The 15,944-nt window shown below is 46.7% G+C and overlaps 1 protein-coding gene across 1 annotated transcript in view; it reads left to right on the forward strand.

Annotated features, from left to right (window-relative positions):
• The window catches only part of PTPN23 (protein tyrosine phosphatase non-receptor type 23), a 190,485-nt gene that overhangs the window by 20,388 nt on the left and 154,153 nt on the right, over window positions 1-15,944 (forward strand). Inside the window, exons 3-4 of the mRNA XM_033931921.1 lie at window positions 3,254-3,381; window positions 14,560-14,636. Coding sequence (XP_033787812.1) covers window positions 3,254-3,381; window positions 14,560-14,636 — 205 coding nt within the window. The remainder of the gene's footprint in view (window positions 1-3,253; window positions 3,382-14,559; window positions 14,637-15,944) is intronic.

Here is a 15,944-nt window from a genome sequence, read left to right on the forward strand (position 1 = left end):
CTTAGAGAAGTAACGAGCAAGTTTGAATTTGAGGCCAGCATTCTCAAGTTGTGTGTTAGGATTTACATCTGGTTTAAGGGCTTTTCTATAAACATGGCTCAGCCCAGAGCACCCTTTATACAATAGTGCTGAGCGCGCGCATTTTTCCCAGTACCTAATTGCCGGTGCCATTTACTAAATCCATCCCTTAGTGTCAATGTTATTCTTCAGCATTATCGCGTTAATGTTCCTTGATGGGTTGGGCTACAATTAAAGGAGAAAACTGCAGTGATGATGTACAAGATGCCAAGTCTTTAATGAAGAGTCATAAAAAAATATAGATAATCATGAAACAGTTTGTATCCAAAAGGATTGCTGAACCCGGACCCGACACGGTCCGTGTTTCGAAGAAACACCCGCTTCCTCAGAGGTTCTAGAATGTGTAAATGCAAAAAAACCTGATGGATAACAACTGGATAAAAACTGGAATCGGCAGTGGACAGCTGAGCAGTTGTGTGGGCTCCTACGTAGAGCAGGGCAAAAACGTAGGAGCCCACACATGTCGGGTCCGGGTTCATTAATCCTTTTGGATACAAACTGTTTTATGATTATATACTTTTACCTACGATATGAGGAGAGCCTTAGCCAATCGTAAAGCCAATAACATCCATATTTATCAAGGAAATAGGCCTGTAATTTGAAACCAACGTAGGGTCTTTATTTGGCTTAGGTAAAACAATAGTTAGGGATTCAGCCATAGTATCTAATATATAACCTTCATTCAGTTGCGTCGGATATAAATTTAATAAACGAGGTATTTTATGAGGTGTTTGTAAATTGAAAAGTGGGTGGGAGAAAATAAGTCTTGTCTTTATTCTATTAAGTATATTGTGCTGTAATGATATTAATTTCTGTAAATGCATCATCTTTTGTGCACAATTGAAGTTTTAAAAATGAATAAAGAATATTAAAAAAAAAAAAAAAGATTATATGTATTTTTTTATGACTCTTCATTAAAGACTTGGCATCTTGTACATCATCACTGCAGCTTTTTCCTTGGTCTTCCGACTTGACGTTTCACTTCAGTTCTGTTGGATACTTTGGGCTCCTTTTACTAAGCTGCGTTAGCGTTTTTGGCGGGCGCTAAACCCGCGCTACGCAGCTAGAACTAACGCCAGCTCAATGCCGGCATTAAGGTCTAGCGTGCGCTATTCCGTGCGTTAAAGCCCTAACGTGGCTTAGTAAAGGGAGCCCCTTTGTTTGTTGTTGCCTTGGGCTACAGTTAAACCACTTTTTAAATTTGGTTTTAGAACATATCTTTTTCAGTAATAGCTCAAGGCACGTTCCGTTCAGGTGCAGCAGGTATTTTCTGTCCCTCAGGGACATGCTGGAGGCCTGAGTGACTTGCTCAAGATCACAAGGAACGGCAACAGGTACTGAACTCTACTTTCCCTGGTTCTCAGCTCGCTGCTCTAATCATTAGGTTACTCATCCATGTTCATTTTCCCACATTCCTTTACAGCTGGATTTATTGTAGCATTTTCATACCAGATACCACCACACTGGACTTTGCTGGTGGTGGTCCAAGTTATGGCCTTTCATCGCCTTCAAGGACCAGAGAATCCTCTGTCTTGTCTGCAGACTGTTCAGCTTCTCTGACATCCAGAGGCAAACGCAAAAAAATGTACGATGGCCTACTGACCACGCAGGCAGCGAAACTAGACCGCCACCTAAACAGTCTACTGACCACGACACCAGACTACTAAACTTTCAGAAAAGAAATAAAAACCCTGTTATTCAAGAAATCCATCAAAATAAACTAACACCGCAGGAAGCACTTAAGTCCCCCAAAGTAACCCGTTCAACTCTGTAACTCTTCTGGAAATGTCCAGATAACCTCTTATGTGATCCACCTTGAACCGCAAGGTAATGGTGGAATAAAAGTCACTAATGTAATGTAATATTAATAATATGTGAAACAGACCTTTAGCAGAAGGCATAGGAACCAAGACAGGAGCCAAATTCAAGTACAGGGCCATGCAGAAAGGGGCCATTAGTGAGAGAAAGAAGAAGTCCTGTGATGAGCACATTAAACAGGCATAACTGGCAGTCCTTACCTGAAGACATAAGAATATAAGAATAGCCTTCCTGGGTCAGACCAATGGTCCATCAAGCCCAGTAGCCCATTCTCATGGTGGCCAATCCAGGTCACTAGTACCTGGCCAAAACCCAAGGAGTAGCAATATTCCATGCTACCGATCCAGGGCAAGCAGTGGCTTCCTCCTTGTCTTTCTCAATAACAGACTATGGACTTTTCCTCCAGGAAATTGTCCAAATCTTTCTTTCAACCAGCTACGCTATCCGCTTTTACCACATCCTCTGGCAACGCATTCCAGAGCTTGACTATTCTCTGAGTGAAAAAAAAATTTCCTCCTATTGCTTTTAAAAGTATATCTGTGTAACTTCATCAAGTGTTCTTTGAGGTTTGGTCCATATTGATTATAATATCACAATGGAGATTGTATGAACCAGTTTGCTCTTACTCCTATGTGGTGTATTTTTGTTTTGTTTATTTCTCACCCGCCCTTATCCAGGGCGAGTTACATATTAACATACAAAATAAAACATTTACATTTGTCGTACAAAACACTTCAAGGACACACTATTACAAATTACATATCAAATCAAATTACATATACCATACACATTGCGTCAACGACGAATATCATTTAAGGCCAAAGCTGGCCAAACTCACACAATCATCAAAATATAAAATTCCATAAGTCATACAAGATGCCTCAATAACAGACACCATTAAACCAAATAAAACAAACCAGACCATTGAACACCTCTGTGACCAGCACTCATGAGTCATCACTCCTTCTCCCTCAGCCAAACTCAGACCCTATATTTTGACGTAGTCCAAAACATTTTGCTCACATTCAATAAAACTCAATAAAAGCAGCTGAGAGAATTTCAAAACCAATGACATAGCAGTGAATCATTCTATTGATTCAGCTAAATGTTAGTTTTACCAGCATGCACTTTTCAAATATTTTCCAGTACCAAGAGAGTAAATCTTTTCTTTTAATGACAGTATGGGGAGTGTGTGGGCCCATGTTCCTTTCCTATGAGACCTCTGTATATCGTGTACATTATGCTTAATCCCATTGAGTAGAAAAGGAGACTTCATTTCTTCCTGTTTTGTGAATGAATAGATGGTTCCAGAACTTCTGACATAGTAGCTCTTGTTTTTCTTTCTTCACCCTCTCAGAGTGCGGTGAATGTGCCTCGAGACTTTGAAGGATGCAGTATTCTGCGGAAGTACTTTGGTCAGCTTCATTACCTGCACTCTCGAATCCCTATGGGATCAGAGAACGAGGCAGCTGTCCCTATCACCTGGTAAGTTGCATAGTTTTCAGATGGCTTGGGGAAGGAGAGGGAATCTGCCTTCTGAGTCGAGAATGACACGGTGACAGAATTCATCTCCGTTCCCGTGGATAACTGTGGGAAACCATCTCCATGTCATTCTTTAAGGAGAGAAGGTAGAATCAGAGTGTGAATGGGAAGAACTACTGACCACTAAGGAGTATTGAAGATGAATAAGTGAGGCAGCTTGGAAACTCCCACAACGAATATAAACCTCACTGGTTAGGGATGAATTACAGAATGGCACAAGAGTTCTTAACGTGTCCACATCTGTGATTGTTCTATTTGAGCTCAAATCCTGGCCTTCTGGTTGAATGTAGCTGGTACGCTTACTGCTGTTTTAACTGTTGTCTTTTTTTACAAAATGTATAAATAAAGACTGGAAAACAGCAGATGTTTCATTTTTACTTATCCTTTAATGCAGTGTCTCTATCAAGCCCCGCCGGGACCCGTTTCGCCCACAAGGGCTTTTTCAAGGGTTCGTGGAGGAGCTCTATTCTCTTAGTTCTGGGGCTAGGACTGTTCTGCACGTCTTGTGCCATTTTGTAATTGATCCCTAACAGTGAGGTTTATATTTGTTGCAGAACTACTGACCCTCCGACCTTGCATTGAAGAATGCTGATGTAGAAGGGCTGAGGTTGAGATGGGCACTAAGAATTGACACGGGATGATTTACCATGGTTATCCATGGGGACGGGAACGGTGATGAATTTTGTCACCATGTCATTCTCTACTTCTGAGGACTGGTTCAACTCCCAGCACGCTTTGTATGGCTAGATCTTTCAGAGTAAATTATAATGAGGACCAGTTGTATTTAGGGTAGTCGCTGTGTTGCTATTTTGTGCTTTAAGGCGGGGGTCCCCAACCCCTCAGTCTGCGACCCACTAGCGGGCCGTGGCTGTCTGACAGCTGGGCCGCAAGAGATCCCCTTGCGCAGCATCTTTTCATCCCTCCTTCCCATCCCGCACAGCAGAACCCCGCCGACTCTCCCACTACGAGGCTGACATGCCTCCATTCCGAACGGCAGCACCTTCCCCGCCTGGTCCTTCCCTCTACCACCACGTCACTGATGGCAAAATGATCAACCACATTAAAATACATGCCCTAAACTCATGTCTGTTCGCACAGCTCTGTAAGGAGATGGATGCAGAGTACGCATCTCTTATACACAGAAATGAGATGGCTTTCTAAAGGTAGATCACTGACCAGAGTTTTTGAGTTACGCGAGCCGCCCCAGAGATATTTTTTTTCAGAAAAACTCTCGCCACTGACAGCACATTTTAGTGATGCAGAATGGGTCACAAAACTTGCCTCCTTGTGTGACACATTCAGCCTGCTCAACAAACTTAATCTGTCACTTCAGGGAAGAATGACCACTGTGTTCAAGTTGGCAGATAAAGTGGCTGCATTCAAAGCCCAACTTGATTTTATGGGGCCAACGAGTGAACATTGAGATTTTTGACATGTTTCAAACATTAGCAGAGGTTATTAAAGATACCAAGCCAGGGCCTTCTTTCTCCCCGCTGGTGTATGATCACCTATCTCGGTTTTAATAGAGTTTGAGCATTATTTCCCAACCAAAAAAGAACCCCGAAATGGGCAGGAATGGATCCACGACCCATTTGTGAATAAGCCAGGTGAATCTGTGCTTGAAGAGGATCAACTTCTTGAGGTTGCAAATGATGGTGGCATTGAAAGTATGTTTGAGACAACTTCAAATCTCCATACGTTTTGGATTAAAGTCGAGGCGGAATATCCTGAGGTTGCCACAAAAGTGTTTTCTGCCGCGAGATTGCGGAGTAGACTGAACATAAGCAACACACTTCGCGTGTCACTGTCTTCCATCGTCCCCAGATGGAATCATCTGGTTGCAGGAAAACAAACTCAGGGCTCCCACTGATTCTGCATTATGGTAAGTTGTATAATTTCTATTATGACATTATAACTTAATAATAATAATAATAATAATAGAAATGTAATGTATATTGTGTATAAAAGTGCCCTACTAACCTTCCCTGAATCCCCCCCCCTCCCCCCCGGAAAAATCGGTAGGCTGTTTGGTCCCGACGGGTTCCACCCCCAACACTGAAGAGCACTTAGGGCTCCTTTTACAAAGATGCGTTAGGGCCTTAACACGCACGCTAGCCGCTACCACTGCCTCTTGAGCAGGCGGTAGTTTTTCGGCTAGCGTGCGCTATAGCACTCAATAATCCAGTCTGTGCGCTAAAAACGCTAGTGCACCTTTTGTAAAAGGAGCCCTTGGACGCCATGTTTAGAGAGTCTTCGTGGCCCACAGAGGATTTGCACGTTGAACTGCGAGTCTGTACTGCTATTTTGGTGTGCTTTTTTGCAGTGTATGGACTGTGGACTTGAATTTGGTTTATTTTTTGTAGGTTTATGGTGCTGTTTGCACGAGGATGGCCCTGAGGAAGTTGAGTCTGGGTCTAGACTGAGAAACGATCATAGGCTGGCTTGTGACTGATAATTTCATGTGCTTCTTTTTTGTGTGCGGATTAGAAAATGTCTTGTTCCTCTTGTTTTGAAACTAAACATAAGTCTATTTTGCAGAGGGTGCCTACTTATAGCATAAGAACATAAGAAGTGCCTCTGCTGGGTCAGACCAGAGGTCCATCGTGCCCAGCAGTCCGCTCACGTGGCGGCCCAACAGGTCCAGGATCTGTGTAGTAGTCCTCTGTCTATACCCCTCTATCCGCTTTTCCTTCAGAAAACTGTCCAATCCCTTCTTGAACCCTAATACCGTACTCTGTTCTATCACGCCCTCTGGAAGCGCATTCCAGGTGTCCACCATCCGTTGGGTGAAGAAGAACTTCCTAGCATTGGTTTTGAATCTGTCCCCTTTCAACTTTTTCGAATGCCCTCTCGTTCTAGCAGCAAAAGTTTTTTCAGCCTATGATGGATGGATGGATAGTGGTGAGGTTTGCCCCCCACCTATATAACTGAGGCTTTTTCTTTCATTTTGCTATGAAAGCAGCAGTGCTCTGGCAGCTGTGTTTGGTAGTTCTAAATCAGTGGTTCCCAAACCCTGTCCTGGGGGACCCCCAGCCAGTCAGGTTTTCAAGATATCCCTAATGAATATGCATGAGAGAGATTTACATACCTGTCGCTTCCATTATATGCAAATCTCTCTCATGCATATTCATTAGGGATATCTTGAAAACCCAACTGGCTGGGAGTCCCCAAGGACAGGGTTTGGGAACCACTGTTCTAAATATTTCTGGTGGACGTTTTTTGTTCTGTTTGTATCATATAAATATGGCTGCATGTAAATTGGTGCAATAATTTTCATAGGAAAAGTATTTGTGTACCTGCTGCACTAGTTAAGACAGCCTGTTAAAAAATATATACAGTGGTACCTCGGTTTACGAGTGCACTGGTTTGCGAGTGTTTTGCAAGACAAGCAAAACATTCGCAAATTTGGTGCCTCGTAAACCGAGCGTGCCTCGCTGTATGAGCGCCCCCCCGAGAACCGGCACCCTCCCCCCCGCGATCCGGCACCCCCCCACCGCCATTATGCACCCCCCCCTGCCTCCTGAGATCCCCCAACCCACCGGAACCCTCTTCTTACTTCCCTCCGCATCGGCATCGCCGGCATCAGCATGTCCTGTGCCTGAAAATCTTCTTCCTGTGCCGGGCCTTGAGCATGCGTTGAAAATTATTAATACAAGACGGCAATTTATTTTATCCCAGGACAAGCAGGCAGCATATTCTCACATGTGGGTGACGTCATCCACGGAGCCCCGACGCGGACAGCTTTTCAAGCAAACTTGATTGAAGCTTTCAAGTTTGCTAGTGCTGCACCACGCATGTGCGTGCCTTCCTGATCCACTAGAGGGCGCATACCCTCCTCATGGTCCTCAGTTCTTAGTTTTCCGCGGAGCCAGAAAGCCCTGTCTCTCTTCTCTCCGTTCTTTTAAGTGCCTTTCTAGCACCGCGGCTTCTTTATTTTGTTAGGGAGTCGCTGTGCGCTGTTACTTCATCGTGTATTTCTTTGTTTTCAAAAAAAAACAAAAAACGGGATTTTATTGTGTTTCTGCCCGGCAGGCCCTTCTTGGGCCTCAGCCATGCGGCTAGGCCTCATTTGGCTGCAGCTGTATTTTCTTCTTCCCGGGCCAATCTCGGGGCTCACCTCGTGTGAGCAGGATGACCGGGACCCTTGTTCCTTCGTGGGAATCGGACCTCGGTAAGTCTTCTTTCTTTCTTTTGTCTTCTAGCTGCATTACCTCGGTAATGCCATCGGCTGAGTCTCAGGCATTCCGGGCATCAGTGCAGTCGTGCCCGCCTCTACGAGAACTTCAAAGCGTGCCTCCTCCCATGGGAATATTCATATCGAGGTTGCCCTTATGGAGCGCACTGCTGCACCTTTCTTACCTGTTCATGGGTACGGTGCTGACTTCTGGACCTCGATGTGCCTCGACGTCGACTGGAGCTTCGTGTCTCGGCGTCGACGAGGGCTTCGTGCCTCGACGTCGACTGAGGCTTCGTGCCTCGGCGTAGACTGAGGCTTCGTACATCAGTGTCGACTGAGGCTTCGTGCCTCGACGTCGATCGAGGCTTTGTGCCTCGACGTCGACTGAGGCTTCGTGCCTCGACGTCGACTGAGGCTTCGTGCCTCGACGTGGACTGTGGCTTCGTGCCTCGGCGGCGTCTGGGGCTGCGTGCCTCGAGGTCGACTGAGGCTTCGTGCCTCGACGTCGGCTGAGGCTTCGTGCCTCGACGTCGACTGAGACTTCGTACGTCGACTGAGGCTTCGTGCCTCGACGTCGACGGAGGCTTAGTGCCTCGGCCTTGACTGCGGCTTAGTGCCTCGACCTTGACTAAGGCTTCGTGCCTCGGCGTCGACTGGGGCTTCGTGCCTCGGCGTTGACCGGGCTTCGTGCCTCGGCGTCAACTGAGGCTTAGTGCCTCGGCCTTGACTGAGGCTTAGTGCCTCGACCTTGACTGAGGCTTCGTGCCTCGACGTCGACTGAGGCTTCGCGCCTCGACGTCGACTGAGGCTTCGCGCCTCGACGTCGACTGAGGCTTCGCGCCTCGACGTCGACTGAGGCTTCGCGCCTCGACGTCGACTGAGGCTTCGTGCCTCGGCGTCGACTGGGGATTCGTGCCTCGGCGTCGACCGGGCTTCATGCCTAAGCGTCAACTGAGGCTTCGTGCCTCGACCTTGACTGAGGCTTCGTGCCTCGACCTTGACTGAGGCTTCGTGCCTCGACGTCGACTGAGGCTTCGTGCCTCGACATCATAGAAACATAGAAACATAGAAAGATGACGGCAGAAAAGGGCTATAGCCCATCAAGTCTGCCCACTCTACTGACCCACCCCATTAAGTCTGAGTACTAATGACCTAGTTCCTTAACTCGACCCTCGTAAGGATCCTACTAGGGCATCCCATTTATTCTTAAAGTCAATAACGCTGGTGGCCTTGATCACCTGCTCTGGAAGCTTGTTCCAGTGATCTACAACCCTTTCTGTGAAGAAATACTTCCTTATGTCACTATCGAATTTCCCTCCTCTGAGTTTGAATGGATGTCCCCTTGTGACCGAGGGTCCCCTGAGAAAGAAGATGTCTTCTTCCACCTCGACACGTCACGTGATGTATTTAAATGTCTCATTCATGTCCCCCCTCTCCCTGCGCTCCTCTAGAGTGTAGAGCTGCAATTTGTTTAGTCTTTCTTCGTACGAGAGACCCTTGAGCCCCGAGATCATCCTAGTGGCCATCCGCTGAACCGACTCAACTCTAAGCACGTCTTTACGGTAATGTGGCCTCCAGAATTGCACACAGTATTCCAGATGAGGTCTCACCATGGTTCTGTACAGTGGCATTATGACTTCAGATTTGCGGCTAACGAAGCTTCTATTGATACATCCCATAAGTTGCCTTGCTTTGGATGAGGCCTTCTCTACTTGTTTGGCGGCCTTCATGTCTGCACTGATGATTATTCCCAAGTCTCTTTCTTCTGAAGTCCTAGCTAGTGTTTCTCCATTTAAGGTGTAAGGTTTGCATGGATTTCTGCTACCGAGATGCATAACCTTACATTTCTTAGCGTTGAAGCCCAGCTGCCATGTCGAGGACCAGTTTTCCAACGTAAGCAGATCCTGCGTCATACTATCCTGCAGATTGCTTTCACTTACTATATTACATAGTTTGGCGTCATCAGCGAATAGAGTTACTTTACCCTGAAGCCCTTGGGTCAAGTCTCTTATGAATATGTTAAAAAGGAGTGGACCCAGGACCGAGCCCTGTGGCACTCCGCTGGTCACCTCCGATGTCTCAGAGAGGGTGCCGTTGACCATCACCCTCTGACGTCTTCCACTCAGCCAATCTTTGACCCATGCAATTAGTGTCTCGCCTAACCCCATTGATTTCATCTTGTTTAATAGTCTACGGTGTGGGACGCTGTCGAAAGCTTTACTGAAGTCTAAGTACACTATGTCCAGAGACTCTCCCGAGTCCAGCTTTCCTGTTACCCAATCAAAGAAGCTGATAAGATTGGATTGGCATGATCTACCCTTAGTGAATCCATGTTGACTAGGATCCCTTAGATTCCCCTCATCCAAAATCGTGTCTAATTTACATTTAAGTAGTGTTTCCATGAGTTTACACACTATTGATGTGAGACTCACTGGTCTGTAATTTGCAGCCTCCGCTCTGCAACCCTTTTTGTGCAGAGGAACGACGTTAGCTGTTTTCCAGTCTAGGGGGACTCTCCCTGTACTTAGGGAGAGATTGAAGAGCATGGTTAATGGTTCCGCCAGGACATCACACAGCTCCCTGAGAACTCGTGGGTGCAATTTGTCTGGTCCCATGGCTTTGCTTACCTTGAGTCTTGACAGTTCGCTGTAAACATCAGCTGGTGAGAACCCAAGATTCTGAAATGGGTCTTCCTTGCTTGGCTTTGCTTCCAGCTGTGGCCCGTGTCCAGGTGCCTCGCAGGTAAAGACTGAGCAGAAGTAATCGTTCAGTAGTTTGGCTTTTTCGGAATCTGTTTCCACATAAATCCCATCTGCTGTTCTAAGACGTACTATCCCATTTGTGTTCTTCTGCCTGTCACTAATATACCTGAAGAAGGATTTGTCCCCTTTCTTAATGTTCTTTGCTAGAGTTTCTTCCACTCGAAGTTTGGCCTCCCTGACTGCTGTTTTGACCGCTGCAGACCTTGTCTTGTATTCAATTTTAGCTTCTTTCTCCCCGGTGCGTTTGTATGAAAGAAATGCTCTTTTCTTGTCCTTGACTAGGTGTGAGATCTCATCAGTGAACCAACGGGGTTTCTTCTTTCTTTGTTGTTTATTTACCGATTTTATGTAGCGGATAGTTGCTTCGTGTAGTGTCCTTTTCAGTGTTGACCACATAGCTTCCACATCATCCGTTGTTTCCAGAGCCTGTAGCGTCTGATGGACGAAATCACCCATGCTTGCGAAGTCAGTGCCCCGGAAATTGAGTACCTTCGTTTTTGTTTGTGATCTAGGGAAGCCCTTTCTAAGGTTGAACCATACCATGTTATGGTCACTGGTTGCCAGCGTTTCTCCCACCAAGACTTCCGTGACGCTTTCCCCGTTCGTAAGTATCAGGTCCAGGATGGCCTGGGCCCTAGTGGGCTCTAGTACCATTTGTTTGAGCTGTACTCCCTTCATGGATGTTAATATCCTCTTGCTACTACAAGTTGTTGCTGAGAATGTGTTCCAGTCTACATCAGTCTACATCTTCGTGCCTCGACGTCGACTGAGGTATCGAGGGCAGTCGTACCCGCCTCTACGAGACCCTCAAAGCGTGCCTCCTTCCCTGGGAATACTCATATCGAGGTTGCCCTTATGGAGTACACTGCGGCACCTTTCTTACCATTTCATTGGTACGGTGCTGCCTTCTGACCCGCGATGTGCCTCGACATCGCCTGGAGCTTCGTGCCTCGCCATCAACTGGAGCTTCGTGCCTCGAAGTCGAGGGAGGCTTCGTGCTTCGACGTCGACGGAGGCTTCATGCCTCGACGTCGAATGTGGTCTCGCGCCTCCACGTCGACCGGGCTTCGTGCCTCGAAGTCGACTGGGGGTTGGTGCCTCGCCGTCGCGTGGGGCTTGGTGCCTCGCCGCCGCCTGGGGCTTCGTGCCTTGACGTCGTTTGAGGCTTTGTGTCTCGATGTCGACTGCAGCTGCCTCGACGTCGGCTTCGGCTTGGTACCTCGTCGCCGCCTGAGGCCTTGCGCCTCGATGTAGAAGGCGGCTGGGTGCCTCGACGTCGTCTAAGGCTTTGTGCTTTGATTTTCTGCCTCAATGTCGACTGGGGCTTGAGGTCTCGCTGTCGACGGAGGCTGGGTGTCTCGGCGGAGGCTTTGTACCTTCGACGTAGGCTGAGGCCGTGTGCTCCGCGTCCCTTGACGCTTGTGCTTCGACGTCGCCTGAGGCTTGTGCCTCGCGTCGACTGTGGCTAGGGGCCTCATCGTCGGCTGGAGCTCTGTGCCTCGTTGTTGCCGAGGCTTCGTACCGTCGTCGGGGGCTTTGTGACTTGACGTCGCTTGGGGCTTTGTGCCCTGTGGTTGACTATGGCCTTGTGTTTCGAAGTCGACTGTGGCTTGGGCACAGTCGCTGGGGGCTTTTTCCCGCGCCAGCGGCTGGGTTTTTGGGCCTCGGTGTCGACTGCGGGTTTGCACCTGGGCGTCTCCAGCTCCGGTTCGAGAGGGTTCAGACTCTCTCCCTGCTCCGGCTCTATTGCTCCCGCCATGCGGCCTCTCGCTTGGCGCCGAGTGTGGCTGAGGTTCCGAGCCTCCAGGCTCGTCTCGCCGCTGTTACTTGCGTGAGTTCTGCGCTTATTGAGGCCTCTCTTGCGGTGGCCACTAACCGCCTCTCAGATCATGACCTATCGGGACGCCTTCAGCTAATCCCGTCTGCCCTGGTGGTTTGGACACCTCCGGAGGGGGCCTCCGGATACCCTTCTTGTGTTATCTCGGCCTCCTTCGCAGCAGCCGCAGTAGCTGCTGCAGCGCCAGGTTTGGGGTTAGCCGCCGGCTTCGGCGACTCCTGGTCGTCTTTTTGTCTATTCTCGCATCCGGGCTGCTCTCCTTCTGGGGATTCCTCCCCTCCCTTCGGGAGGGGTGTCTCCGTGTCTACGCACCGGGAGTATAACCTCACTTCTGTCGGTCGGGCATTCCCTTCCTCCCATCTGCGTCTGGTCCTGGCCCGTCGGGACCTGCACTAGTTCTAGTACGGGAGTGGGTCTGACTCAGCCCGCCCCAGTCGGGAGTCCGTCGGGGCGGGCCTGGATCCTTGTCTCGGCCTCGGAGGAGGCCCTTGTTTGTTTATGCCGGAGGGTAGGCCCTCTGTCCTAGGCCCGCCTCCGGTCTTTTCTGCCTCTGCCTCGGCGGGCTGCCTGTCGGCGCTTCTGTCGTCTGGTGTCTCAGCGGTCTTCGGCCTCGGCCGAGCTGATGCTGATCCTTTTGGGATCAGGGGTCTCCACGGTGGATGTTCCGAGGTTCGCCTGGTTTCATCTTCGTGTTCCCCGCTGGATCCGAGCATCTTAGTGATGCAGGATCGGGATCCCGCTTCCCAGCACATTGAGGTACCTCCCTCCTCGACATGCTTGTTTCGTTGGTGGCCACCTCTTCGTTTTCCCGCATCAGAAGGTTCTGCCGAGGGACTCCTCGGCATTGGCGATGGCCTTCGGACTTAGGGTCCTTGGCCGGGTGCGGACTGTTGCAGCCGCATCAATCTGCTGGAGCTCCAGGCCATTTGCAATGCCTTTGAAAACTAATTTTAATATCCAATAACCCTATTAAGTTTTATCTTATTATACTTTGTTATTTTGTTAACCTTTTGTATTTTTCCCTTAAATGTTTTCTCTTTACTTTAAAGATTTGTATTTCATCCTCCTTACCTAATGTTATGAGTATGTTAAAATTGATTGTAATTCTGTATTGTTTTTTGGGTTTTTTTGTATTATCACCCAACAAATGTAATTTTAAACTGTACATCGCTTAGAAGACCCCTACACGTTTGCAAAAATTAGATAGTTCTAAGTCCAATAAATGATGGCACTGTAATCTGGAACCTGGGACGTTGGATCATTTACTGTATCGTTGTCCCTACATTAAAAGTTTTTGGAATGCAATTTGGCCACAAATTAATAAATTGATGGAAAATCATGTAGCAATATCATATGATACAGTGTTATTTGGAATGAGGATGAGAAAAAAAAGTCAAATTTCACCAGAAAATAATAAGCTTTTACTAGTCATGACAGGGGTTGCCATTCAGCATATAATTAATAACTGGAAAAATCATAGTAACCTTAATTATACATTTTGGTGGAATACAATTTGTCATATATTCAAAATGGAAAGAGCAATAGCAATACAAAGAGGGACATATCCTAAATTTATAAAAATATGGGGGCCATTGACAAAGTATTGTACTGAATGAATAGTAGGATTTATCTTCTTCTTTTCTTCTTTTCAATATCTTCTTTGTGACACACATGAAGGGGGGGTAGTGAAAATAATTTTTACACAACATGTTATAATATGGTATACAATATGTATGGGGTGATTGGAAAGTACTTGAAGGGTGGGGGGAGGGAGAGGGGATAAAAATATAAAAGTGATATTGTGTATTCATTAGTTGTAATTCAATATTTTGTACACTTCATGTAAAATTTGAAAATGAATAAAAAAAAAAAAAAAAAAAAAAAAGAAGTATGATTAAGCGATTAATCAAAAAATTATTAAACTTGAAACTTGATAACTGGGTAATAACCCACTGAGAGCCTTAAAACATATACAGCCAAACTTTGTTGTTTTAGTTTGCCTCAGGCTTTGAGCTAACTGGTGTCAAAAATTGTCTGAGGATATATTGAAATCTAACTTGTGTGTGTGGTTTTTTTAAACTGTTGAACATTTTTGCTGAAATCTAGCAGACTGACATTCTTCCTTGCCAAATTTCAGAGGGTAAGGCACCCCCCTTCCCAAATTGTTTATGGAGTGAAATTCCAAGTACATAAAAGTTATGATTTAACATAAAATTATAGTTACAGCTACCATAAGTTTACTTAGTGGTCAGGAGCCTACCAGGCATATTTGTAGGTTTGTGCATTCATTGCCTCAAAAATCACGTGTTGGAGCTCTCCATAATTGCAGGCTTCTTTCTTAACAGGACAGAAATCTTTTCTGGAAAGACAGTCACCCACGCAGACATCAAGTACGAGCAAGCGTGTATTCTGTATAACCTCGGTAAGCTAGTCCTTCAGACAGTTCAAACTACGACATGACATTTTGCTCTCTTGTTTTGTTGCTGTTCCTTTCCTCTAATAAAGGGGTGTCAAAGTCCCTCCTCAAGGGTCGCAATCCAGTCTGGTTTTCAGGATTTCCCCAATGAATTTGAATGAGATCTGTTTACATGCACTGTTTTCATTGTATGCTAATAGATCTCATACATATTCATTGGGGAAATCCTGAAAACCTGACTGGATTGTGGCCCTCGAGGAGGGACATTGACACCTCTGCTCTAATCTTCATTGAGGGTCACCCCCATGACAGCAGAAAAATAAATAGCATTGACGTCAGCAGCATTGTTGGCCATTGCTAGAAATTCACCTAGGGTAGGCTTGTCTAATCTTTTTCTGCGGGGGTGGAGGGGGGCATATTTTATATTTTCTAATATTCGGAGGGCTAAAACTCTTTATCATCATATTTTGCTGCATGTTTCATCAAATAGTAGCAAAATACGATGGTGCATCATCCACTGCGAATGTTTGCTTGTAGGCCGTTAAGAACATAAGAAGTTGCCTCTGCCGGGTCAGACCAGGGGTCCATCGCACCCAACAGTCTGCTGCCGCCGTGGCCCATCAGGTCCATGACCTAAAGTGATCCTTTGTCTAAAACCCTTTAATCCCCATTTTTCTTCTATCTATACCCTTTCATGATCCTATCTCTACCTCTATCCATATCCCTCAATCCCCGTATCCTTCAGGAACTTATCCAATCCCTCTTTGAATCCCCTTAATGTACTCTGACCTATCACATCCTCCGGAAACGCATTCCAGGTGTCCACCACCCTCTGAGTGAAGAAAAATTTCCTAGCATTGGTTCTAAACCTGTCCCCTTTCAATTTCTCCGAGTGCCCCCTTGTTCTTGTAGTTCCCAATAGGCTGAAGAATCTGTCCCTTTCTACCTTCTCTATGCCCTTCATGATCTTGTAAGTCTCTATCTTGTCTCCTCTGAGTCTTCGCTTCTCCAGGGTGAAGAGCCCCAGCTTTTCTAGCCTCTCTGCGTATGAAAGGTTTTCCATACCTTTTATCATTCTTGTCGCTCTTCTCTGAACCCTCTCAAGTATCTCCATGTCCTTCTTTAGGTACGGCGACCAATATTGGACACAGTACTCCAGATGTGGTCGTACCATCGTGCAGTACAGCGGCATGATGACTTCCTTCGTTCTGGTTGTAATACCCTTCTTAATAATACCCAGCATTATGTTTGCCTTATTCGAGGCTGCTGCGCATTGTGCCGTTGGCTTCATTGTTGTGTCCACCAGTACACCCA

The sequence above is a fragment of the Geotrypetes seraphini genome, chromosome 2 (assembly GCF_902459505.1).
Source record: "Geotrypetes seraphini chromosome 2, aGeoSer1.1, whole genome shotgun sequence".
Lineage (NCBI taxonomy): Eukaryota > Metazoa > Chordata > Amphibia > Gymnophiona > Dermophiidae > Geotrypetes > Geotrypetes seraphini.